This window comes from Guillardia theta (assembly GCF_000315625.1).
Source record: "Guillardia theta CCMP2712 unplaced genomic scaffold GUITHscaffold_1, whole genome shotgun sequence".
NCBI classification, from domain to species: Eukaryota; class Cryptophyceae; order Pyrenomonadales; family Geminigeraceae; genus Guillardia; species Guillardia theta.
The window spans coordinates 1,133,898-1,158,288 of NW_005434673.1; the positions used below are offsets into that span (position 1 = coordinate 1,133,898).

General features: G+C 52.2%; 7 protein-coding genes across 7 annotated transcripts; 5 read left to right on the forward strand and 2 right to left on the reverse strand.

Annotated features, from left to right (window-relative positions):
* Window positions 1-2,309: 2,309 nt before the first annotated feature.
* Window positions 2,310-6,291, forward strand: GUITHDRAFT_99249 (hypothetical protein; the record flags this gene model as incomplete). The annotated part of the gene is made up of 6 exons (XM_005842396.1): window positions 2,310-5,286; window positions 5,377-5,654; window positions 5,703-5,813; window positions 5,861-5,917; window positions 5,962-6,088; window positions 6,128-6,291. 6 exons carry the CDS (start codon window positions 2,310-2,312, stop codon window positions 6,289-6,291), a joined length of 3,714 nt encoding a protein of 1,237 aa, XP_005842453.1.
* Window positions 6,292-7,053: 762 nt separating this feature from the next.
* Window positions 7,054-9,905, forward strand: GUITHDRAFT_131666 (hypothetical protein; the record flags this gene model as incomplete). The annotated part of the gene is made up of 16 exons (XM_005842397.1): window positions 7,054-7,088; window positions 7,133-7,330; window positions 7,522-7,584; window positions 7,705-7,792; window positions 7,844-7,932; window positions 8,031-8,106; window positions 8,159-8,209; window positions 8,262-8,315; window positions 8,392-8,461; window positions 8,566-8,608; window positions 8,657-8,712; window positions 8,766-8,814; window positions 9,225-9,288; window positions 9,439-9,513; window positions 9,580-9,669; window positions 9,732-9,905. 16 exons carry the CDS (start codon window positions 7,054-7,056, stop codon window positions 9,903-9,905), a joined length of 1,275 nt encoding a protein of 424 aa, XP_005842454.1.
* Window positions 9,906-10,488: 583 nt separating this feature from the next.
* Window positions 10,489-11,583, forward strand: GUITHDRAFT_149801 (hypothetical protein). Its single transcript, XM_005842398.1, has 4 exons — window positions 10,489-10,847; window positions 10,896-11,269; window positions 11,318-11,387; window positions 11,442-11,583. The coding sequence occupies exons 2-4, from the start codon at window positions 11,197-11,199 to the stop codon at window positions 11,506-11,508; spliced, it is 210 nt and encodes a 69-aa protein (XP_005842455.1). The 5' UTR covers window positions 10,489-10,847; window positions 10,896-11,196; the 3' UTR covers window positions 11,509-11,583.
* Window positions 11,584-15,874: 4,291 nt separating this feature from the next.
* On the forward strand, window positions 15,875-16,162 carry GUITHDRAFT_99253 (hypothetical protein; the record flags this gene model as incomplete). Its single annotated transcript, XM_005842399.1, has 1 exon — window positions 15,875-16,162. One exon carries the CDS (start codon window positions 15,875-15,877, stop codon window positions 16,160-16,162), a length of 288 nt encoding a protein of 95 aa, XP_005842456.1.
* Window positions 16,163-19,203: 3,041 nt separating this feature from the next.
* On the reverse strand, window positions 19,204-19,752 carry GUITHDRAFT_99254 (hypothetical protein; the record flags this gene model as incomplete). Its single annotated transcript, XM_005842400.1, has 1 exon — window positions 19,204-19,752. One exon carries the CDS (start codon window positions 19,750-19,752, stop codon window positions 19,204-19,206), a length of 549 nt encoding a protein of 182 aa, XP_005842457.1.
* Window positions 19,753-20,990: 1,238 nt separating this feature from the next.
* On the reverse strand, window positions 20,991-22,015 carry GUITHDRAFT_99255 (hypothetical protein; the record flags this gene model as incomplete). The annotated part of the gene is made up of 3 exons (XM_005842401.1): window positions 20,991-21,105; window positions 21,156-21,901; window positions 21,953-22,015. The coding sequence occupies 3 exons, from the start codon at window positions 22,013-22,015 to the stop codon at window positions 20,991-20,993; spliced, it is 924 nt and encodes a 307-aa protein (XP_005842458.1).
* Window positions 22,016-22,820: 805 nt separating this feature from the next.
* GUITHDRAFT_149802 (hypothetical protein) lies at window positions 22,821-23,904 on the forward strand (the record flags this gene model as incomplete). The annotated part of the gene is made up of 7 exons (XM_005842402.1): window positions 22,821-23,066; window positions 23,115-23,206; window positions 23,253-23,322; window positions 23,369-23,501; window positions 23,550-23,623; window positions 23,676-23,804; window positions 23,859-23,904. Coding segments are annotated over exons 1-6 (568 nt in total), but the record flags the coding sequence as incomplete, so codon positions are not given.
* Between the last annotated feature and the right edge of the window lie 487 nt (window positions 23,905-24,391).

Consider the following 24,391-nt stretch of genomic DNA (forward strand, 5'->3'; position numbering starts at 1 on the left):
TTGTCCACCTTACCGTTCCCTGCCATTTTGTTATCCCCCATTTCCTTGTGCTATCCTTCATATGGCATTGAAATGCCATTTCACCATGGACTTTCCTTACGTGCTGAATCGGAATTCATGTACGCTCATGCAAGGAAATAAAGTGAGATTTGCAAGCTTGTACATGTTCACACGCTCCTTTCCTGTTCCAGATCAATCTGCAACTTTCTTCAATCAAGTCATTTGACTCGATGGCCCACTCTGCGCAACTCGAGCTCGAGGAGTAATGCTAGTCTACTTCTTGAGACATTTTTCAAATCAACTGCTTGATTGAGAAGTTTTGATTCAAAGCCTCAATCTCCTTGGGCTCCAGCACAGGCCGGTACAGCCTTGGAGGTTTCCCAGGAGGAGCAGGAATACCGTGGAACACATGACCTTGAGCATCTTCGGCTACCAAATCGCTCTCATGCAGCACTGTTGTTATTTCAGGTCACTACGGCATCTCGATGTGTGGAAGAATGCAAGAGATCACATGAGTTTCCAATGTAGGGGACATCAGAGATGCTGGTGTCAGCATCACCTGTGAATTCATCAGTGCAATCTTTCAACGCAGCTCGCGGTGCCTGGCGCTCTAGGCTGCTCCACCCTGTCCTCACGCTCCTCCTCCTGCATGAAGAGTTAAAGACCAAATAAACAGTAGAGCTGGTATCAATCATGCATTCCGATCACCTTGTCTGCTACAGGACGAAAATTTGGAGGAGGATGGAGAGCTGGGGGACCCCTGTGATCGATGTTGAAAGGTTTCACCTTTCTCATCGCATTTACAGGTCTATTGAAGGTAAACATTGATGAGCAAATATATTTCTCCACAACAAAAGTATTTGCCTAGACGGGGGTGGTGCTGGCTCCTTAGCCTGGAGCGAACTACTTTCCTTCTGAGAAGAAAAGGTGAGAAAAACAAGAAAAATCATGTGTAGCAGCAGTAGAGATGGATCGGAACGGGAGAAAGGGAGGCGGTAAAGAACAAGTTTATAGAGGAGGAGAGGAGTGACGTGCAGAGATGAACAAGAGGAGGGAGGACAGCAGGAGGAGCTGGAGGAGCTGGAGGAGTTGCAGAACAGCAGGGACTAACCGTGAGCATTCTTCTCTGTGCTGTGGTGGATCAGGGGAGACTCCCCAATTCTAATAGTATTGTACTTCATATACATATTGAAACTACAATCGAGTAACTCGGCGGCTGGTCAAGGTGTATACCACCCCAACCTTTTTGACCTCCTGCACTTTTTCTTATCCGGAACCTCGCCAGTTCGAGTCTCCATGATGGCATCCCAATCCCAATGTTTAAGTGTTTTAGCAGGGGGGGTAGGGGTCCTTAGCAAATGATCTTCTTGAGCTCGTAATCTGGGGTAGTCACACTAGAATGATGAGGGTGGGGTGGTCAACGTCAGTAGGGGGTGGGTGAATGTGTTGAAAAGAGAGGGAGGGTGTAAAGTAATGAGCTGACTTTGCCTAGGAGATAGGGGTGCTATTCTTCTAGTGAGGTAGGGTTCCTCGGACCTCTGGTGCTAGGATGTAGGAAAATACCTCGAGTAACAGAGGGGGTTGTTGCAATTTTTTCAATACTTTCAAACTATTTGTTAAAATTTGAACATTAACCTGGTTTCGATTTGAAAAATTCAAGTTCCTGACCCCTCCCCCGCCTTCGCCATGTGCAGGTGCCGCAGCTTTCGTCAGCCCTTCCACTGCCTCCTCCTCCTCCTCCCCTCTCCCCTCTCCCCTCTCCCCCCACACCCTCCTACTCATCTGTTGATGTAGTCTGCATCCCCTTGTATCCGTCCTTTCCCTCTACATGTCCTTGCGATGTGCAGCCCCCATAGCTATGCCAGGGATTACCTGAAGCTGATTTGCCGCAACTTGTCTGTCTTGGTGGGCGTCTTTCGCAAACTGTGCTTTTAGAGCGTTTTTTTGCTCTCGAGAGATTAAAGGAGTTGGGAAACTTTCTTTTCTGTTGTAGTGCTGTGTATTTAGCCAGAAAACGAATTAGATTTATGCAACAATGATTTGTCGACAACTTAGTAATCTACAAAACCCATGCTCTCACCCGAATTCTCTCATTTTCTTTCGACTATGTTTTTCAGCTTTGAGAGAAACAATATATGTACATCATATACTTGACGTTCTTGACTTCTGCTTGCTGCAGGCTTCAAAACATCCGGTCGTTGAGGATGGAACTTCTAGAAACTTCAAATTGAGCTGCTCCTCTGCTCATCTTATCACCTATTATTTTTATAACGACAACTCTCACGACTCAAACACCTTTGAGCAGCTTGATGGACCACAATCCAGCGCATCGAAGCCCTCAGCATGGAGCCATAGCTGCCATGGGCCCGCGCAGAGCCACTAGAGGGAGGAGTTGCAATCGTTTCAGCAAATTGTACATTATTCCATGCCTTCTGATGGTGAACTTGTTGACCAAGACACTGAGCGAGCACCAGCCAGCATCAACATCTTCCACCATGACAAAAGCACGAATGGTGCATGATATTCTTGATCACAAGTCCACTAGACGGCGATCGTCTTCACTCAGGGATCATTACTTCGCGAAACCCTACTCTTCAGCCGAGAATGACTTTGTCCACCCAAGGCAGAGCATGAGTGTCTATGCATTTGCTAGCGCTCCATATGTCCGGAAGAATGCCGGAGAGGAACTGCATGCTTCAATGTCTCAAGATGCTTTGCAGCCTGCACAAAGATCGAAGATCTTCAGTAATGGATTTCTTGGTCTTTTCGGGGGCAACAACGATTCGAATGCAAAGCTTGCACCCGCACCTGCTTCCGACAAATCAGCAGAAGCTCAAGATGAGGACCAACTGACACGTCAGCCTGTACAGGAGGAGAAGATTTCTGAGGACGGTCACGAACAGGTTGGATTCCCGGATCCCGCAAGCGAAGTTGCCCCAACGAGACCATTGCGAGCATCGCCACCCGAAGACCCGGCGTGCACTCCTGAAGCTATTGTACAGAACTTAGATCAGTTGAAGGACGGAGAGCCTGATCTGGACTTCGAACAGAAAGGTGAACTTGATGTTGTTGAGAATCAAGATTATTCAGCAATCCAAAATTTCCCGCCTGCGGAAGACCTGGTTGCGACTGTACGAGACCTGTGTCAGAATGGCAAGAGCGAAGAAGCCCTTGAGCTCGTGCGAACAGACTTGAGAAACGTGAGCCAGCCGCAATGCTCTGATATCATGCTTGCCTTCGCTGACATTGGAAGGTCTGATTGTGCACAAGCTGTCCTCCTGCACATGCAAATGTTGGGAGTGGAGACTGGAGCTTCGCTGGACACTGAGACTTACAACGGGCTCATGCTTGCATACGCTAGAGATGCTGCCACTGCAGATTCCGACGGGCTGGAGCAGACGTTTGCAGTCCTGGAGCTCATGACGCGTGCACAAGTGGCGCCTGACATAACAACCTATAACCGGCTCATGGAGGCTTGTTCCGCCGCAGCCGAGAGTGTTGACCCATACCAGAAGGGACTTCAGGTGTTGGACATGATGCGTGAGAGCAAAGTGAAGCCGGACGTGAACACATTCAATACTATGCTGGAAGCCTGCGGTAAGAGAGGATGGTCAAAGAACACCGGCGATGGATTGAGACTGGGTGCATTGATTATCGAGAAGATGACAGAGTATGAAGTGCCCCCAACGGTAGACACATTCAACATCTTGATGTATGGTATCGCGTGGGCCGCTGGTGCTGGAGATGGTTGGGTTGGCGTAGAGAAAGGACTTGAGTTCTTGGTTCTGATGGCAGAAAAGAAGATCATGCCGGATGTAATCACCTTCAACAACCTTATCGCCGCATGTGCTCAAGCTGCCGGGTCTGCAGGTGGCGCGCTAGCGAGGGAGCAAGCCTTCAAGATGTTGTGGATCATGCATGAACTAGGATTGGATCCGGACAAGGGGACCTGTGACACTCTGATTGCAACTTGTGCAAAGACAGCAGCAGCAGGTGACATGGAGGGTATCTACTTTGGTGTGGCCGTTCTTGAGCTTGTCCACGATTGGAAGCTTTCGCCTGATCCGAACATGTACAACGCGCTGTTGAACGTTTGCCTCCGTTCTGCTGAGGCAGGTGACTTGTCAAGACCTTTCGGGTGGAATCACGTTCGATGGATCGCTCATTTGCTATCCTTGATGAACAGCTTTGGCCCTGACATGAATCCTCAGATCAGGATGATCTTCGACAACATGACTAGTCTCTGTGTGAGAAAAGCTGCAGCCTTGGAGAAGCGGAGCAAGCGACAAGGCATCAACGAAGCCAAGGACGAAGATGGAGAGAGATTCAGTGCAGGAGGCATCAGGCTGGAGGCTGTGGGAGACGATGATCATGTTTTCTGGTACTCGAGAGATCTGTGGCCACGAAAATCAGCACAGTCGTCAGAGAGCGGGCTTGTTCATGACAAAGCAGCGGGGGAAACTAACTTTGAGAAGCTGAAGCTTCTAGCCACCGACCAGATCAAAAATCTTCGCTCCCGGTACCTCGAGCAGGCCATGTCTCCAGCTCCGGCCGATCGGCATACTGCTGTTACAGATGAGGGAGGAGAGGCTCATGTGAAAGATCTCGAGATCTGTTTGGAGACGAATGAGGGGGAGGAACAACAAATGTTTGATGACATTCCTATGTTGCCTGGTGAAGATGATGGAGATGTTGAGGAGCAAAGGGATGACGGAGATGGCATTACCGATAAGCAGAACGTTGATATTGTTTACGAGGAACAGGAGGAGGAAGCTCAAGAAAGAAACGTGGAACATCCTGAAGAGATTTGTACAGCAGCTGAGGTAGAGACACCAAATGGTCATATGCGGCAGGAATATCAAGAATCAGCTGAGATAGAATCGGAGGGCATGCGACAGGAGCAGAATGTTAGGGATGAGAGAGCTGAAAGGGATTTAACGGAGGAAATTGAGAGTCAGAAAGTAGAGGTAAGGCTCAGACATCCTTCCCCTGATTGCGACGAGGCGAATCATAAGGGGCAGGAGGAGGAGGAGAAATGTACAGAATATCACGAGGGAGGGGAGGGAGCTTTGGATCGTCGTTTCGCTCCTCATAAAGTTCACGGGCAAGAGGCGGAAGCGAAGCCGAACAGCCATGCTAGACCTGCTGGGACCCACGAGTTGGGGGAGGGGTCAGACGGAGTCTCTCTCTGCACTCCTTGGGCAGAGGAAATCGACGACTCCTGGGAGGAGCGCGGTCAGCATGATGTGGAGCAGCAGGCGGAGACAAGACACTCGAGACACCAAGGTAAGGACCAGCCTTGTTGATTTCTGCTCCTTCATCCTCATCCTCTCTCTGTTTGTTTCTTGTTTCCTCGATGACCTTTTTTGCTTCAAGGTCACACCTCTTACACATTCGACTTGCGTTCGTCTCGAGCGGATAGAAGCAGCAACACGCGCAAGTCGCATGGGAAGTGCTCCTCAGCTTCAGTCGCCATCTCTCCTCGCCCGCCAGCTGTTGATCCTCTTCACTTCCCCCCGCGCTCTCCTCGCGGCTTGCAGGAGTACATAGCACAGATGATCGACTTCCAGCGGCATGGACGGGGAAAGAACTCAAAGAGCTTCGCTGACAATCGCCGGACGAGGGAGGAAATCAGGCGGATGGATGTGGGCCAGGTGAGGGAGAGGAGGAAGACGGGGAGGAGGGACCTGACGGAGGAGCAGGTATGTAACTGGCTCAAGAGCGTGGGGCTGGCCGATTGTGCCGAGTACTTCCAAGAGGCCTGCGTAGATGGAGCAGGCCTTGTTCAGCTGAGAGAGCTGCTGGCGAGGGAGGTAACTCACCGAGACGATTGATGGGGTGGAAGCTGATGGGGCTGCAGGTTCAGACGTTCTACGACGCTGTCGAGAAGAGGTTGGGAGTGAACAAGTTCGGACTGGTGAATGCCTTCTCCTCCTCTTGCTTCTGCTTGCCCTCTCCCAGCGCGACACCCTCTCTTTCTTGGTCTCCCCTCCTCCTGACAGGGTTGTTGTAGGTTCTTCGCCTTGCGGATTCGCTGCAGTGTCTGTGAGGCCCCTGAAAGATTTGCCGCATGTGGACGGATGGGAGGGTCGACGTAGCTCTTGTAATTTCATGTAACCTTGTACAGTAGCACGAGTAGTTAAGGAAGATACTTCTTGCATGTCACAGTTCAAGTTCTTGCCAAACTGGCAGTCAGCCGATTCAGGCTTCATGCAAATTGGCAACGTCGCCGTTCCGAAGTTTGTGGCCCAGGAGTCGACTGGGCACCCGCTGAGCCCTCACTGGCAGTGACTGGCCGCAGCGAGTTAACAGTCCGACCTTACCCGGCATAGACTCGGATCTACCCGGGCCCAGATTACTCATTGTCTCACGAGCCTCGGATTCAACGGTCGGATAGGGCCATCCCGGGCGCTTCCGGCGACCGCCGGGGCTGTCCGGTGTCAACCGGATGCGGCCGGCTGGGCAACGCCAGGCCCGGGCCGAAGTCGCGGCGGCGTCCAGGGCGGCGTCGAGTGATGAACGCGGTTGGGGATGAGGGCCCGGGATCAACGGCTGGAGAAAAAAAAGGGATGAAAGATCGTTGAGATATGGCGACCGACGTGCGACGGCGAGGAGAGGATAGGAGAGGGAGGAGAGAGAGGAGAGAGAGGAGAGGGAGGAAAGGAAGGGGAGAGCTGGGAGAAGGCAGAGGAAGGAGGAACAAGGATGGAACCTGAGGGAGAGAGGAAGTACTGGCAAGTGTCACAGCCTTAGGGCTCGATGGGGCACAGCATGCTGGTGGGGCACGGTGATGAGGACGAGGGAGGGCGAAGAGACACGACCAAGAAGAGAGCGATAGGCAGGAGGAGGGAGAACATAGCGAGGAAGGGAACGAGTTGAGGGGGGACGACTGATATTTGACGAAAATCGGTTGTGTAGGAAACAAAGTGAAAAAGGATAGCTGGGGGTAGCAAAGAAAACACGAACAAGAGGCTGTCACCACCAACACATCAGCTCAGAGATTGCTGCTTCTCCTTCATCGCTCAGCCTCGCGTCTAGTCAGCTGCACCCGCCATGACGAGCAATCAGAATTCTTTCGGCTTGTTCGGGTGATGGTTGACTTTTGTACCCCCGCGTCTGAGTCTCAGCGCAGCTACACGCCCTCCATCTACCAAGGGGATCCCTACGGGACCTCGGAGAAGGCGCGAGGGGACGCGAGGTACAAAGGGAAGCAGTTTAAGGTCGGCGGGTACAAGAAGGGCAAGACACCTGACGTCTACTTCGACCCTGCCGTCGCCTCGAGCGTGTACATTGGAGCCAAGTACACGACCCTCTTCGACCTTGACAGAAAGTGAGCACAGACTGCTGCTGCTGCTGCTGATGATGATGATGAGGAGGAGGAGGAGGAGGAGGAGGAGGAGGAGGAGGAGGAGGAGGAGGAGGAGGAGGAGGAGGAGGAGGACAACTTTGTCCAAATGCTTTAATTGGTGTTGTTGTTCAGACTTGTTATTTTTATGGTAGTGGTTGTAATTAGTCCAATAGATATCACAAGGAGAAGAAGCAAAGGCAGATAGTCTCTGCTCCCTTCAAGCCCTCCACTCCCAGGTAGTCATCATTCTCTTCCTTTCCCCTTCTTCCCGTCTACCAATCTCTCCACACTCGTTTCTTCCTCTCGATCCTCGTGCCCTTCTTCTCCTAGTGTATTCATCACGCGCAACTTGGCAGCCAGCACATGGAGGGCAAGGGCGGGTACTTCGGGACCTTCGGCAAGTTCGAGAACATCAAAACTTCCGACGAGTACGACAAACGGCCGGTGAGAAGGAGAGAAGGTGAGGGGAGGAGGGGGCCCAAGGCTTTGCGGCAGGTGAAGAAAGGAGAGACGAGGGAGTTCGAGCCGAGAAACTTCTTGACGAGTCCATCCAAGAAAGGACATCAGGGGCTACTCAGCTGCAAGTGAGTCGTCTTCCTCCTTGCTCCTCCCCCCTCCCCCTCCCCGCTTCCGATCTCGTTCCTTCTTTCTTGCTTCTCTTCCTCACGGTCATATCCTGCAGGAATGGCGTCCAGGGGGTTGCCAACGAATATCACTACGAGTCATCTCCCCCTCCAACTAGAGAGAAGAAGGAGCACGTGAGAAACAGCGAACCAACAACCCACTACCTCCTTTACTCACAACCTTCAGGTCACTCCATTCAAACCCCCGTCGCCTGCTAGGAAGGGTCTCTTCACTCAGGTATCTCACCCTCTACCCCCGGCCCCTCCTCCTGATCGTCTCCTCCCCTCAGGACTGTAAAGTCACTTTCTCCGACTTTAAGTACGGAATTCAAGGGCCTAGAGATGTAAGCTTCCTCCTGCTCCTCTTCTCTCTCTCTGGCGGCTCACCAACGCTCCTCGCTCACATGCTCGTTGCATCAGCGCAAGCGCAATGCAGCAGGCGAAGGTCTCAAGCCATGGTTCCCCACCAGCGTCTCCAAGTCCATTCGAGGTTCTTCCTCGTTCTCGTCCTCGCCGATCCCTCGCCTCTTCCTGTGCTCTTCCTCTTCTTCCTCGTCCTTGTTCTCCTTCAACACTCTCCTGATATGCTTGCAGGGCCTTTGGGTCGCATCTTCGCCACCATCAATCCCCCTCCTGAGTAGCTCCTCACCTCATCCAATTGCTTGTCACCTCTCCCCCCCCCCAGGTACCTGCCGCAGGGAGGCGCCGAAAAGAAGGCGAGCAAGGAGGAAGACATCAAGAGTAAGCTCTCCCCTGCTGCCTCTGCCTGCTCCCGCTTTTCACACTTTCTGTAGAAATTGGCCCAGCATTCCGACCGAGCAGCTGCCCGAAGTCCATGCGCAGGTACTCCAGTGTAGAGAAGGAGGGAGGAGGGAGGGGAGAGGGAGAAAGTCTGACATCTCTTTCAAGCGTTTCCATCGTCAACATGCCGAGGAACATCAATTCTGCCTTCTAGCGTTCCTCGTTTTCCCCTGGCTGTTCGACTCAATACGACATGCTCAAAGCTCGCGATCAACCACATCCCGTGCGTCTTCCAGCTCCAGCTCCCTGTACACGAGCTGGATGAGTGGGAGGAGAGGGAAGGAAGCACACTTAGCGGAGGGGGGGGGGGGGGGGGGGGGGGCGATGGCGGGGAGCAGGGGAGGGACAAGAGGAGGGAGGGGCCAACAGGCTCGACAGGAAGCTGATGTACCAGCATAGAGGGCGGAGCTGCTGCCATCTGTCGCGATCGAAGTACTCTGATCCTGTTGGAGGTCAGCTGGGCCTTGTAACGCGCTCCTCACCCATCCACTGCAGCAACCTTTCTCGCTCCTGCAGGTTCCTGGGCAAGGGCTTGGTGAAGGCGAAGCCCTGCATGGCACATGAGGGAGGATGATCAAGGAAGGAGCAGAGAGAGCTGCTACATGCTCGATGCGGAAGCCCAAGTCTGGTTGGATTACGCAGTGTCTTCTCCCTGGTATGGATCAGCAACGGAGAGCAGGAGCACGTTCTCGAACCTCCTACTCGCATGGAGGCGACAGCATCCTCTATGCCGGGGCAGATGTAAGGGTCCTTCACATCTCTAGTCAGCCTGTCCTTGCTTGTCGCCACTGCTGCACCTGGTACAAGACGAACTCCAACGGCTCGTCGTCCGGCCATACGACGCTGCCGCCTTTCTTCAAGTCGTCGCCTTTCCAGGGCCTTCCTGTCCTGAGGGCGGTGAGTCAGCAGGAGCCCGAGACTGCAACCTAGCTCACTCTTGATCACTGAGATGCTCGTAGCTCTTGGCAACATTCCATCGCAATCTTATGAGCTTAGCAAGTTTGTCAACCATCGAGGTTCAAACTTACTCGCTTTACCTGCCCCTCTCTCGGACGCTCTCCATCCCCTGGCCAGACATCTTGATAGGCCACTTGATAGATGCTGGTGGCATTCATGGGGAGAGGAGGAACTAGTTGCATCTCCGACTCTCTCTCGTCATGGTACTCAGAGTCAGGTTCGCTGTTCGGCTCCACCTTGAACGTTCGCCGTAACACCCGTTCTTCCTCTTTATACTTCTTAAAGATGTCAAGCTCCGAGGAATCGCCTCCTCGGATACGCATACTCGCATCTCTCAATGAGCACAGGAAGCATCTTGTCTCCTCGGCCCGACAGACTTGAGATCTCAGCATTGCGAATCCAAGAAGGGTGACCAGCAGCGCAATCGTCGTCATGTCGAGGAAAGGAGAAGGCGTCGGTGTTTTGGATCAGCCACCAACAAGATGGTATCGTCTTGTTGTTATCTGCATCTCATTCCTCCTCCTCCTCGCCTCGTTGCCCTCGCCATGCACCCGACGCATTGTTGGGATTTCCATCTTCTCGTACAGCCCCTCATACAGCCCCTCATACAGCCCCTCATACAGCCCCTCATACAGCCCCTCATACAGCCCCTCATACAGCCCCTCATACAGGCGGCCCAATAATAGTCATCGCCAGAGTCATCCCCCTCATTTTTTTGGCCCCCATCCCCCATCACTTGCTCCGGAAATAGCGTTGAAGGACCAGCATGTTCGAGCTGTTGGACGTATGCGGCATCCCGGGGATTGAGAAATGCATCCAGACGTCGCAGAGAGTGAGCGGCCCGCACCTCTCATGAACACATCCTCCTTTAAACTCCCTCTTTCCTGCTCCTCTCTTCTCCCTCTTCCCTCCTCACCTTCATCCCCATTATTCCTCCTCCCCTTCTTCTTGTTTCCTTCTCTGCTTCCCAGGAAGTGGAAGTGGCTATTGTGTTGAGCAAGTAAGCAGCTAGGAAAGAGAGGGCATCGGACAAGGGTCTGAGAATAGAAGAAGTAGATTATGAACGTCGCGCAATGTATGTATGGACAATGAAGCGTTGGTCATCTTGTTCGTGAAAGGTCATCTTGTTCGTGAAAGATGGGTTGTTTGTGAAATATCATCTGCAGTCCTCCTAGCTAGGTTGATTCCCAGCCGCTTTGTTGCTTGAAACAACGACTTAACAACGACTTCTGGAATGTCGAATACTGTGTAGATCGTCTGTGAAGCAATTGCAGAGAAAAGTTTATTTTGGAATCGAGATGAGTGAGTGTTGGGAATAAGTGATAGCCCCTCGAGAATAGAGTTGTGTGGCTTCCCTGATGTGAATGTGGGAGTTGTTGGGTGTGCAGAAAGGGTGCCAAGTAGGAGATGGCTCGCAACGAGGACTGATTGTTTTCTCAGGTGGTTGACGGTCATTATCCTCATGTGATGCCTCACTCCAGCAACTTGAAGTTCTGGGAGCAGGGGCTCACGTCAGACATTGGCAAGAGTTTCCTGATCGGTTCCTCTTCTTTCTGTGGGATGGGGGTTGGTGTGACAGATAGTGCAGGTCACAAGAGGTTGGGTAACTCGACAGAGATGCAGTGGGAAGGACTTTCCCGCAGTGTAGGAAGCTCAGGGTAAGAGGAGGAGCGTTTTTCGAGGCTCTTGATCTTGACCTTTTCTTTCAACAGCACAAAGTCTGCCCTGTACAAGCAGATGTACGCTGAGGGACAGCGGGCACCATGGGGATCTTTTTAAGGTTGAGAATGGTGCGAAGGAAGGTTACGGATGTACAGACATTGAGAGCTCTAAGAATGAATCGTGTTACATTGCCCCTTGTTGTACAAAGAAATTTCATTCAACAGGTGATCCAGGACAGAGAGGAAAGAACGTTGGTGAGTACGGAAGGGTGATGGAAAGAGGGATGCCGACAATATTTTCAATCTTCTTGACAGCAATCTTCACGGAGCAGGAGGCATTCTTGCCATGAAAAAATTCGCCAAGTCCAGAAGCATTTCCCTGGTTTTACGAATGCAGCCGGTTCACCCTTGCGGTCTGATAGCGCCCAATATTCCATCACGCAGCATCGTAGACAATGTCGGCAGCATGGAGTGCATCCGAAGTAGAGAGGCGCGAAGCAAAAATAATTGAGAAGAAATCTGATGGCGATGCCGAACAGGAAATACGTCAGATAGTGGATGGCCAGTAGCAGCCAGTAGTCGTACTGCGTGACTGAGCATCGGCATTGTTGGAACTGAGGCAGCAGCCTTAAAGGTCGGGGCAGAGAGCACATGAACTGGTTCAGATTCTGACAAGACTGATCTACAAATGATGTTTGATTGCTTGAAGCATCAAATTGCAGAACCTTGCACGAAGAGCCAATGGCCGAGAAGGAAGTAAGATTTGAGCTTGTGTTTGCCAACCATAGTGAGGTCGAATTATACAGACGCATAGTCTGCATTATCTCCGTTTCATTCGATTCCTCCCCCAAGACAAGAAGTTTTCCTCCAATATTTTCACAGAAGCTATATGCGTCCAGGTTTGACTTGGACTCACATATGAACTGCAAGGTTTCTCGAGACTCCATTGCAGCTGTTTCTTTCCTTGTAGCCCGCAAGGATGAAGTTTGATTGGTGTCAACTTGTTTGGTGCTGTTGATGGTGGCATTCACTGCAACATTGAAAACGATGCCTGCTGGTAGAAGTTGATGAGAGGACACAGCATGATTGATCGAAGCATTCTGAAAGACGAACGACTGGCAAGTTTTGAGATTGTTGATCATGAAGTAACAGAAGTACAAGGAAGCAAGAGATAGGAGTAGAGCAAACAATTTCAAAATGTATCGCATGAAATTCAAGCAGCATCGTGCATTGTGCAAGCGGTCACAAAAGCACTGACAACAGAAGGAATCCTCCTTGTTAAAAATGGTTCCAATAAAACTGCACTTGACGCAGTAGGAAAACAAAATGGATTGCAGCAGCAAGTTGAGAATAATCCCCGAGACCGTCTTTATCCAGAATGATGATGCCGAAAATACATGCATGATGAGGGAGGTGCTTAGCAAGGTCACAAGCAACACGTTCAACATGACCATAGTCCTCTGGGTTCTGTTGTATCGTTTACAATCTTCAGGCTGAGCAAAGAAGGGAGAAAGTTCGTCACTCTCCTCAATGTGAAGACGCATTTTGTTTCGACAAGTCCAGGGACAACAAAACTTCAGGATGAACTCACAGCATGTAAGATCTGGTCGTTCAGCTTGTGCAGGCTCGATCTCTGACATGGCTTCTCTGAAGTTATAAGGATCATAATAGAGGTTCCTTATCGGTGAAGCCTGAGTGTCGGCATATACCAAATCATCTTCCAGAGTCAAGAAGTTATGCAGGTTGGGTGGTGCTCTGATGCAGACATCTCCATCTTCCTCCTCGTGTTGCACAGCCATTGTATTGTGCGTAGATCCACTCAGGAGTGGTATGAAAGGAACAGGTGCTTGAGGTTCTACTGCTTGTAGGCAGCAGATCAAGTTCTATATTCGTAGACTTTCTTTCAGATCAAAAGTGAGCTTCTCCTCTGCTCTCTCCTCTTCTTCCACCGCCTTTCCGCATGCCTCGAAGCTCCAGGTTGAGCTCTATGCTCGTCCCCACCCCTTTCCCCTCCTATCTCACCCCTACCACTGACCTGATTTACCACCCACCCATTCAAAACAATCTCGCACAGTACCCCCACCCCCTGATATACGAGTAAAACATTCCCCACCCAAGATAGCTTTCTGACTTACAGAGATGTTCCACCACCCCTCCTTCGTAGTCTGTAGATCCCTTTTGAAGAGGTGGGACCTCTTATCTTTAACGGATCCACTAAAATGGAGCAAGGAAAAGACCTGGAACCATTCTTATGACCCCTACCTTACTTCTTCCCCAGCTTTAACAGGCATATTGACGGGTCGTGTACCCCTTGCTGTAGGACGTGATTAAAAGTTTAAAAATCATATTTCAATGCCTATTCGTGCCGAAGGGTCAAGGATGCGACAAGGAATCGATCGGCGGAGTTTATGAGCACAACCACGTAGAACTATCAAAAAGGTTGGGGTGATATACACCTTGACCAGCCGCCGAGTTACCAACCACACCAATCTTGATGTATATAAACTGGCCCTACTAGAGTAGGGCCACGGTACACGTTGGCACGGAGGTGTGTCCGTTGACCTTCAAAGCCCGTTTGCCCCGTCACCCTCCGTGACGACCGTCGGACCGTGACAGCGCGGCACCGTACGGTCGGCTAACCGTTCAGTAGTGTCATGTCACGGCGGATCCTCAGCCTGGCACTGCCGGGACGGCCCGGGTTCCGGCCGGCCCGCCGGATCGGATGTGTAGGGCCGGGCCACTGCCGCTGGCAGGCCCTGAGGGGGCCGGGTTAGGGGTGGTTGGATAGTGGTATATAAACATCAGTGTTCTTCGTGTCAATAACTCGGCGGCTGGTCAAGGTGTATATCACCCCAACCTTTTTGAAGATCAGATTATCGCTTGTTTTGCTCGTAAAGTCCACCGGTCGATTCCGACTCTGCAAGCACCGCTGCCGCATGAGGCATTATTGTCATCCCCCAGGAAGCTCAATTGTTCAGCTCACCTTTCTTTTCTCCCTACCGTTGCTTATCGCCCCTTCCCTTCTTTTGTTGCTGTGATGCATCCGATCGGCTGCCTTACCTGTCCATCGGTGCTTCCACCCCAAACAGGTCGGCCCCTTCCCCTTTTGATGTCAGTATGGTTCTGTTCTTCTGATCCTTCATCCTGTTGAAACCTCTGGGGTCGTTAGCCCCTTCCTCCTTGCAAACCATAACATTTGTTGCACTTCCACAAGTTGGACAATTACTTTGACCGCGGCTGAATCGATCGTCTCCTCATCCTTCTTTAGCTTCCTCCAGTTTTCACGCCATTCGAGTTCCATGATAGCGCACTTGATCCCCGCGATAAATGTAGCTTGAACACCTTCCGCCTCTGGCCTTACCCTTCTCATCCCCTCCAGCAGGCCTGCATACTTGACTTCTTTCTCCACACATTTCTCCCGCAAGCATTGCAGACTGCCCATGCCTTCGCTGCCACCATATTCAGATGTTCGTGCTATCTCCACAAGCACGATGCGATTTCTCTCTTGAAGTAGCATACGCCATCTGTGATGACCCTTGCTGGAGTTGTTGCATCTCAAGTTCTGCCATTGAGTTGACTGGTGTTTGCCACCAGCTCGAACACATGGAGTTGACTGGTGTTGTGTTCGAGCTGGTGGCAAACACCAGGCAACTCCGTGGCAGAACTTAAGATGTTTCCTCCAACTCTTCTGTCACTCTTCTGCTTTGATGGCTTCCATAACTGTGTTGTGCCAACTTGGTCATGAGCTCAAAGCTCTTGCAGGCGAGCTGAACATGCCCCCAAGTCTTCTCTCGCCAGGACACCATGCACAGTACGGTGAGTTACTTTTCTTCCATCGGCACAATTTCTTCTTGGTCGGTGCAGATAGGGTGATGGCTTGAATTGCAGTGCGTAGGACCGCTCCCTTGCATCTCTTCAGCGCCACTCCCCGGAGCTTTCGCCCAACCTGCCCTTCGAGGAGGAAGTTTTCCGTCAATGTGAGAGGGCCGGGTCCGAGCTTCTCCTCCAAAGTTTTGTCTCGAGTGATTCGATCCCAGATCTTCAGCCTGTCGATATCTGGTTGAGATGCCTCCTCTTCTTCGATTGCAAAGCTGATATCTTGATCAATGTAGGCTCGCTCCCACGGAGAAGAGAAGACGCTTTTGTCTGTTCGCGCCATCTCCTTGGCTTCCTGGAGTATACCATGTTCGTCAGTAAGCTGTACTCCAACAAGTTTGCCTGATGATCGAGCTCGGTCTAACTCCTCCTTCAGGCGGCTCCCGAGGATTGATTAGCTCGTCCTCATAACACATGGTATCATGCCGTAGGGTATTGGTGATGAAACGAAGGATCTTTCACCGATACCTACTACGGTGATTGGCGATGTGATCGACAGATGTAGTTCCCGAGACAACCACTGTCCCCTACAGCAGCTTGACTACCAGACTCAGACTGTGCAGGAGCCCCGCACATACATGGAGTCTGTTTAGGTCCCCAAGACCGTGATGGAGGACCATGACATCGTCTACAAGACCCCCAAGACCCAGACCAAGATTGTTCTCCGCACCGTGTTGGTTCCTGTCACCGTCATGGTCGACCAGGTCATCCAGGGGACCGAGACGGCCCCCAAGATCGTGATGGAGGACCGTGAAATCGAGGTCCCCCACCAGGTGTATGAGACTGTCACCCGCACCGTTCAGCGCCCCAAGACTATCATGGAGGAGAAGGTGATTGCCGTTCAGGAGCCCACGAATTGTCCAGGTTCCCAAGCAGATCCCCGTGACCCAGACTGACCGCCTCTGCGCCTCTCATGAGCACCGCTTGTGCACCGGGTAGATTTTACGATAGCATTCCAAGCGGCAACGTTGCTTCTCAGAACGAGGGACAAGTTGAAATAAACCATTGCCTTTGTCTAAACCCTAAACCTGATTGCTGGTACTGTATCATCGCTAAGAGCACAACATTCTACACAATTAGGCTACTCCTGTCGCCCAGGTCCAGAAGCATTTTTCGTCAACACGCAAGTGATAATCCTTTTGTCCGGCATGATGCCACCTTCGATCAGGCTAAGCTGCCTGATACCAGAGTTTTGGGCGCTGGATGAGGCCGCGGCAAAAAACAGTCATGGGTTTGCCAACATACCCAACTGTCCACAAGAAATCAGCATTGAGTGGCACGCTCGGACCTTCATGAATGATGGCTTGCGGCCACATTGTGTCATTGTAGGATCTTGTCGTCCATCCTTCTGGAGCTGTGTCATTCGCAAAATGTTTGCATTTCCAATTAGCCGGGCTTGTTGGATAACCTCCGAAGATTCCGATCAATCCTGATAGTACTCCAAAATCCATTGCTTTTACGGCAATATGGACAGTACTCAATGATATTACAGGTACCGAATATTTGTACACAATTTGCCAATCCTTACCCGACCCAATGTACCTCCCATCAACGTAAAGGTCAAAGGCATTGTCCACCGTCATACTGATGTCCATCCTAAACTGTGAAACATTCAATTCAATCTGCTCTGATGAAACTAGCTCCGGTTGGTTGAATGCAATTTTCGAATCCGTACTCAGCCATAGATTGCTTGATTTTGGGGGAGGCGTGAAAAGCCTCAAATTCGAATTTTCTCCCCACGGATGCCAAGAACGTGTCTGTTCGTCAAAAACCCAACAAAAGAACCTGTCTGTGATGTCTAGAGCACAAGGATGATCTGATATGCACATCCATACCTCGAAACGATTGAGGATGGTGAACATTCCCAGCCCACCAGTACGAAAGGCAACTTTACCTGAACTTGCATTTGCGAAGAGATCATCCCATGTTTGGTATGGGTTGATGCAATATCTGTACCTGATCCCACTTTCCCTGAGCATGACATCAAGTCCATCCACCCCATCATATGGTGCAGTTTGACAGGAAGGAGAAAAGTACCAAAACGGAGCACTAGATGCTATGAACGAAATATTATTGGTTCCAGCAGTAACGTTCGTTCCTTGGATGAATGGGGGCGAAGTAGCTTGCACCGATGGTGCAATCAGTGTCAAGCACAGCAGGAAGACTTGCAATACTCGGTACCTGAGCATAACGCTCGCAAGAAGTGGGTCACTAGAGCGTCTCATCGTATTGCCTCCTTGCTCTCCGTTGCAGGACACGCTTTTCGCCGCCTCAGTCCAGCAGGGCAGGCGCCGTGATGCTGAGGCGGGTTGGTACCTGCCTGCAACTCAAATGACGCACTCACCGTCAATCAGAGTCAATCAGAGTCAATCAGAGTCAATCAGAGTCAATCAGAGTCAATCAGAGTCAATCAGAGTCAATCAGAGTCAATCAGAGTCAATCAGAGTCAATCAGAGTCAATCAGAGTCAATCAGCCTCTGCTTCAGACATCAAAATGTCCATCGGAAGTTCGCATGTGGTCCTCGTCCCCCTAAGTTGAAACGTCCGATCGATTGCCCGTGCCGTGCCGCATCATTCAGTGAGGCCCCCGAGGGGGGAGGTTCTTTGCCGCCGCAGATGATATAGTATCACCTGACTCGCCGGCCGGGGCCTGTTATTACTAGCCTAGTAGTGACTGAGTGATCCCCCCGGCCGGGCGGCCCCCGGAATCGCGGACTCAGCCAGCCTGAGCGTACTACGGTAGGACGTGACCCGTGATCCGGCCTCCGGCGGCAAGCGGCCGGCCTGGCCCCGGCTCCGATCGACGCAACTTCATGATATCGGATCCGAGCCCCGTCAGGCGTCTTTACTCAAAGTCCCGGAGTCCTATTCTCGGCCAGCGGCCGGGCGGCGCGTCACCGGCCCCAGCAAGAGTCCGATCAGTTAGCACTGAGTTCCGAAGTTCCGAAGTTCTCCCGTACTGCGTACGTCCTCGATCGTAAGAACCCAGATGAGTTCTTGAAGGTGATGAGAAGTTCAGGGTAATGTGTCGCATCGGTGGACGAAGCTCAGCGAGATGGAGTTGCTCTGATAGCCTTCAACCAGGACTTAGGAAGTAGTCAGGGGCTTTCAAGTTGGGGAAGGGCGGCTGGACATGTGGTGTGCACTGTGTGCATTGTTGTGTTGGAGGGGAAGCGGAGAGTGAGAACTGTGTTGGAGTACGCAGCCAACCAAGAGCACAGCCTGGTCACACGATTGAACATGGCTCCACGATTTGAGACCGGACCTGTGAAGTCACAAGCTCGATGAAATCCAACATGACAATGGGAAACATCTTAAAATCTTTTGCTTCCTCTAGGATTGAGCCTGGCCATTTCCTATCACTGACCTTGCAATCGACAACTTGAAGGTTGGGAATCCGAAGATTGCTAGCCTACCTCGCTCTTCAGATATCTTTCCGAAGGTTATGACTATTACCTATTACCGTGGTGTATCTCTCTTCCACATCGTGTGCCTATCTCACCAGCATACCATATCTCAGCCTCACTTCCCGGCCCTGATACCTTCAAGGCTTGTCCATCCACACTGCTCCTGCCTTCATAGTCCACAGCAGCTTTTCTTCCTTTTCTCCTCCTCCATCTCGATTGAGTCGCTGAGATCATCACATAAGGTATCATTAGAGCTCTGCGAAAGTGAGCTCCAACCTCCACAGGAAGGGATTTTGGCGAGCACGAGCTCACGAGTGTACAGCAAGCAGCTGTGGTCCTTTCTTACAGCTACAAAGACAGCAACGGCTTTAATGCTTCAGAACAACAACCCATCGGGAAACAGAGAGCGCAAAGTACGGGTGGAACTCTTGTATTGGTATGATTGTCTGAACTTCATGTCTCTTCTTCTCTTGCTTTGTGAGTCAATAACGTATCTTGTCAGCAGAGATGCTCTGAGTTAACTTCGCATCTTAGTAGCCCTCCACCCACCCTTGCTGGACCTCCATCCTCGTCCAGTTCCCCACCTCCACTGTTGTTGGTACCGTTGACAGCGACTTGATTCGCTCCTGGATGTAAGTGGCAGCTCTCTTGAGCTTGAATGCTGCCTGCTGCTTTCGCAGGGCGACCTTTGAGTCCTCTAGTGCATCCTCAACCGAGTCGCAGCTACGGGTCCTGGGGAAGAAGGTCGTGAAAGTCGCCTTGAAGGTCTTGGCTGGAGAAGGCGAGGGCCTGTCTGGACTTGGGGACCCGTCATTGGGGACGCTGAAAGCTACCCTGTTAGAGTATGGCTTCGCTCGAGGCTTGCGTGGAGCTGAGCATTCAACGTCTTGTAGAGCAGCGTGCATGAGGGAGTTATTGATCGTGTTCATCGTGGTATGCCTCTCGCAGCTGTCGTCGTCCTGCCAGTCTATAGGGCCGAGGAGCCTCTCGGCACGAAGCTGCTGCATGGTGAGGAAGGAATTGCGGAAGGCGTCGATGGTCTCTGCTGAGTAGGACTGGTGGGACGGCACGTTACCCATTTCACATCACATGAGGAAAATACGCTGAAGCAGATGGAGGAAGTTGCTGAGATGGCAAAGGCGAGGAGGAGGAGGAGGAGGAGGAGGAGGAGGAGGAGGAGGAGGAGGAGGAGGAGGAGGAGGAGGATAGTCTGTAAGACGGGGAGGAGGATGTATAGGGGTGGGAGTAGCGGCCATGCCAGGAGTAAAGCTGTATACGGCGGTAGATTGGTAGGGGGCCCATAGCTTATAGGACCTGATGCCCTAGCATTCCGGACCCCCTAAAAACAACGTAAGTGCCACGTAGAGCGAGGCCAACGGGGGCCGCCAGTGATTTGCTGTCAACTTAGTTGAAAGTTCTCCAGTTCACGGCACCTCTCAGTGACTGACCGGTCGCCGGGACCGTGACTCAGTGACTCGGACTAGTACTGATCATTGACTTAACTTTGAGTAAAGAAGTTTGGGGGACCGGACAGCAGTCGGCAGGATGAGGGAAAAAATATACTCAAAGTGAGCATGTCGCATGTTTTTGACCGTCGACAATGATGGAACACCGGACCTGGCTCGGAGCATCGGAGCAAAAGTTCCGAGCCGGGCATCGTAATGCAAATGCACAGCACGTCCCGCGCGGGGCGGCCAAAGGCCTTTCTTCCCATCATCGCCAGCACTAATGGACTCTTGCAGGATGATGCGTTGCGCTTTCTGTTGTGGCTGGCGGATGGCTCGGCGAACAAGGAAACGGCAGCGCTCCGACTTGCAAACTTGAAACGCATCCGGTCCAGAATCTTTCGTCAGCTTTGAAGGTCTCCCTGTCCTTCGCTGCCAGGAATTGTCCTGCGCGTAGTTACTATTGAAGTGAAGGTATCAGTTAAGTTTGGGGGACAGCAGTTGGCAGGTTTCGGTTTGGTTCTCGCTGTCTTTTCTCTTGCCTCGCCGTCATGCCATGCATGATGGCCTGTGCGACGTGGCAGTGTCAGGATCAAGCCTCCTCGATGCTCCTGCCGGCAGACTGTCCTCGTACACCGCGGCCTGGGTGGCGAGTCACCGTGTCACTGACTGATCAGTTTTTAACTTAATTTTGAGTAAAGATTGAACTTCATCAAGTTACTACTGAGTTAAGTTTTCGGGCGGCGTTAGTAATGTAACACGCAAGAAGTTCGTTGAGAACGGCTGACAGTTGCCGCAAGTTTCGAGTCACCGCACCGTTCAAGCCAAGCCACGTCCGATCATCCCCCAGCGGCGATTCAACTCAGAGAAACTTAACCGGGCTTCAAACTTTGCTGCTGGTTGTAACAGCTGGTAGCTTCTTCCTTACTGACGGATTTTACAAAGACCAAGGAGGAGATTGGAACGGCAAAACGTGCCTGAAAGATCCTGGAACAGATCATCACTACAAGGACCAAGACTCAGAGATCAGCTCCCACCTGCGTAACGAGCTGTAGACACCAGCGTCATCGACCTCTCTGAACCCGTTCTTCTCGTACAGCCTGAGTGCACTCTGATTGTTCCCCTCCACAGACAGGATCATCGCACCGAAACCTTTCTCATGCGCATAGCGAGTTACCGCCTTCAGCAGTCTGCTGCCGATGCCTCGCCGACGATACTTCGAGTCGACTAGAAAGTTGGAGATGTAGCAGCTGTTCTTGAAGGCTGACATAGAATGATGCTGGATACTCTCTGTCACTCCCCTGATATCGTCCACATCCACTGCACCGACAGTCCTTCTGATCGTAACATCGGAGTACCGCTCTTGCAAACTCTGTACAGACTGATCGAACATTTCTTGGCTCATGAATCTCGCGTCCAGCATTTCTTTCAAGTTTGAAAACTCTTGAAGATCTTCGACATTGAGAGGTTCAGATGACTCGATCGTTGCAAACAGTGCGGCTGTGCCGCAAGCCAACTTCTCGAGCTCTCGCAGGTACAGCCCTTGCCTTGAGAGCTCTGCTGTCCTAGCGCGGGGGGGACAAGCTTCTGGTTCTCTTGCTCGTAAAGAAGCGATGCTCCTTAGATCTCCCGCATCTGCTCTAGAGATCAGCAAAGTGGCAGGTTGGGATGGACCCATATCTGCCATAAGAATTGAAGGCTGCGGGGCCTCGACAGCTCTCAGAGGCTGGGCATTCCGACATGACGAGCATTTGCCAAAGGAACAAAAGAATTGTCTTCTTTTCTGTGAGGTCATCACTCCAGGGACAACGCTGGCACTTGCCCAACCATGTACCTCTTGCAAGACAAGCAGCAACGCCACAAGAGAAGATGCAAGGATGGCTTTCCGATAGCACATGATTGAGAGACAGCAGGCGTCCACTACAGAGGGTTCATGGCCTATCGAGGTCGAGATGTATGTGACTCTCTTTTAACGTCCTTCTTCCTCCCCCCGCACAGTTTCCTCCGAAGTTGCAAGCTCCTTCCCATCGCTTCGCCATATAAAAAGGTAGGCCAGCCAAGTAGCCGCTACTAGTAGGCGTTGGCTGACTCCTGAGCCGGGCCCGGGCCCGGGGGCCGATCGGACCCCGGCCCGGCCGCCGGGGGCGGCCCGGCGCCGGGCCTCATGGCAGGACGTCACAGGCCGGGCGGCCGCACCGTGCAGTGCCTCAGACGGGCGGCCCGGACCCGGGCCTCCACGGTGACAAGGCGAAGTTCTGATCTTTTAGTCTTAGTGCAGCCTTCAAGTTACCGTAAGGCAAAGTTTGCGGGGGACAGCAACCAGGATAAGGCCCGGTTGGTTCAGGCTCGGAGGCTCGCTGTACGGCGGCGTACCGTGCCTGTGAGTAGTAAAGACTGAGTGCTACCTCACAGTGACTCGGAGACAGGCTTGGCCCGGTGGCCTGGCCCGGCTCACGCCGGTACTACTAGTATGCGGCCGTGCGCTGCGGCCCGGCCGGCGGCCCCGGTCCCGGTCCGCTGGTCTGAGCGGAGCCTCGGAGTCGACGGTCCGACGGTCCGCCGCCCGGCGGCGGGGGGGGGGCCGGCCCGGCCGGGCGATCATCGCCGGGGCCCGGGGGTCAGAGTCGAGTCACCAGTCGGGTTAATTTTACTCAAAGTTAAGTTAAAAATCAGTACGTGGACAGTCGGGTCGATTGGTATGGCGAGTGGGACGAGAGGTGCAGGGAACAGTCGGGTAGACAAGCAGTCTGAGAAGAGCATGAGAGAGAGGGAGGAATAGGAGACAAGTGGAGGAGACGAAGCATGAGCACTTAAGGACGTTCCTCATCTCTTCAAGCCCTGCCTGGCTGGAAATGTCTCGATTAGGACTTCAATTGCTATGCCTCGTCTTGTTTCACGGCCTGAAGGCTTGTGCAAGAAATCTCGACAGCAGGACATGCTTTGAAAGGGTGATGCCTGATGTTTCTCTCCGTAAGAACCTGACTCAGTATCGCCAGGTTGTAACAGGACAGGTCGCTTTGAACCATTGCGAGAAAGCAAGCTCAGAGCTGCTTCATATCCTTGCTGACCACCTGTCAGGTCACTCAAGGTGACTATGTGCATGATGTTAGATAGTATGCTCAATTCAGAAGCAGCGGATGTCTAGCAGAGACATGGATCCTCCTCGGGACCAGGTTTCATGACATCCTCTCGTTCCCAGACGAGGTAGGAGCGCTGGGGTGAGGGCATGTGCTGAGACTTGCAAGCGAAGGCGATCACGTCTGAGCGACTGTCTGCCGCTCGTTGTGATGGTCGGAACGTTCCAAGGCTGTGGAAGCCCTACGTCTCACATGCCATGCGAGCGATCGTGACGGGTCTGAGACTGCTGAGCGATGTCAAGGAAGGTGCTGGGAGTGGTGGATGAACGAGGAGGTCTGGCTGATGTCTCGCAGCTCCAAAGCAAGGTACTCACGCGGCATTGTCTCTTGCACGCGTGCTGCTGCATCCTTGCACGCTTGCAGACAAGGTGAAGCGCTTCTCTCTTCACCCCACTGGCCGCCTGCCCTCACATAGCGCAGGCATCCCATCCCTTCCTCCATCTCGTCCACAAGTACGCGTGGTCCAACCAAGCCGAGAAGAGCTCCGCCCTAGACCAGAGCATAACGGAAGCGAAAGCTCTGAGGAACGCAGGACGATGCAAGGAGGCGGTGAGAGGAAAGCGCTGCACTTGCTTGTGAGATGAGCTTGTACGATACGCCAAGGTCGAGGCGATTCATGCAACTGCTAAGCGACATTCCTCGTCGATGAACGTCTGGTACAACCTGCAGGTCCTCCCTCTCCTCTCTTCTCGTTGTTGCCAATCGTGTTCAAGGTGACGATGATGGAGTGTCGGCTATGGAACTTCACTTTGGAAGCGAAGACGCCGTTGGAGGCTATGCCTAGGAAGAAGGAGATAGGTGAGGTGAAGGAAGAGGCCGAGGCGATGGATACGTGTAGGGGATAGTTCAAGAAAACACGAGGATGAAGGGGTTGCTGATGATGACCTAGCAGACAGCTGCGGCAAGAGCAGGGCGCTGGTGAGCGCGGCTTCTCATGAATATTTTGAAAGATTAGCAAACCTTGTGAGATCAGTCGGCCACTCTTCCTTTCTGACTGAGAACAGGTCGGATCCATCCATGTTTGGGCTTCAGACATCCCAATCGTTGTGTACGACGTCGGGTTGACGGAGAGACAGGTTGCGATGCTCACGACACGCACCTTGACCAATACAAGAGCGCAGAATCAACAGCTTCAG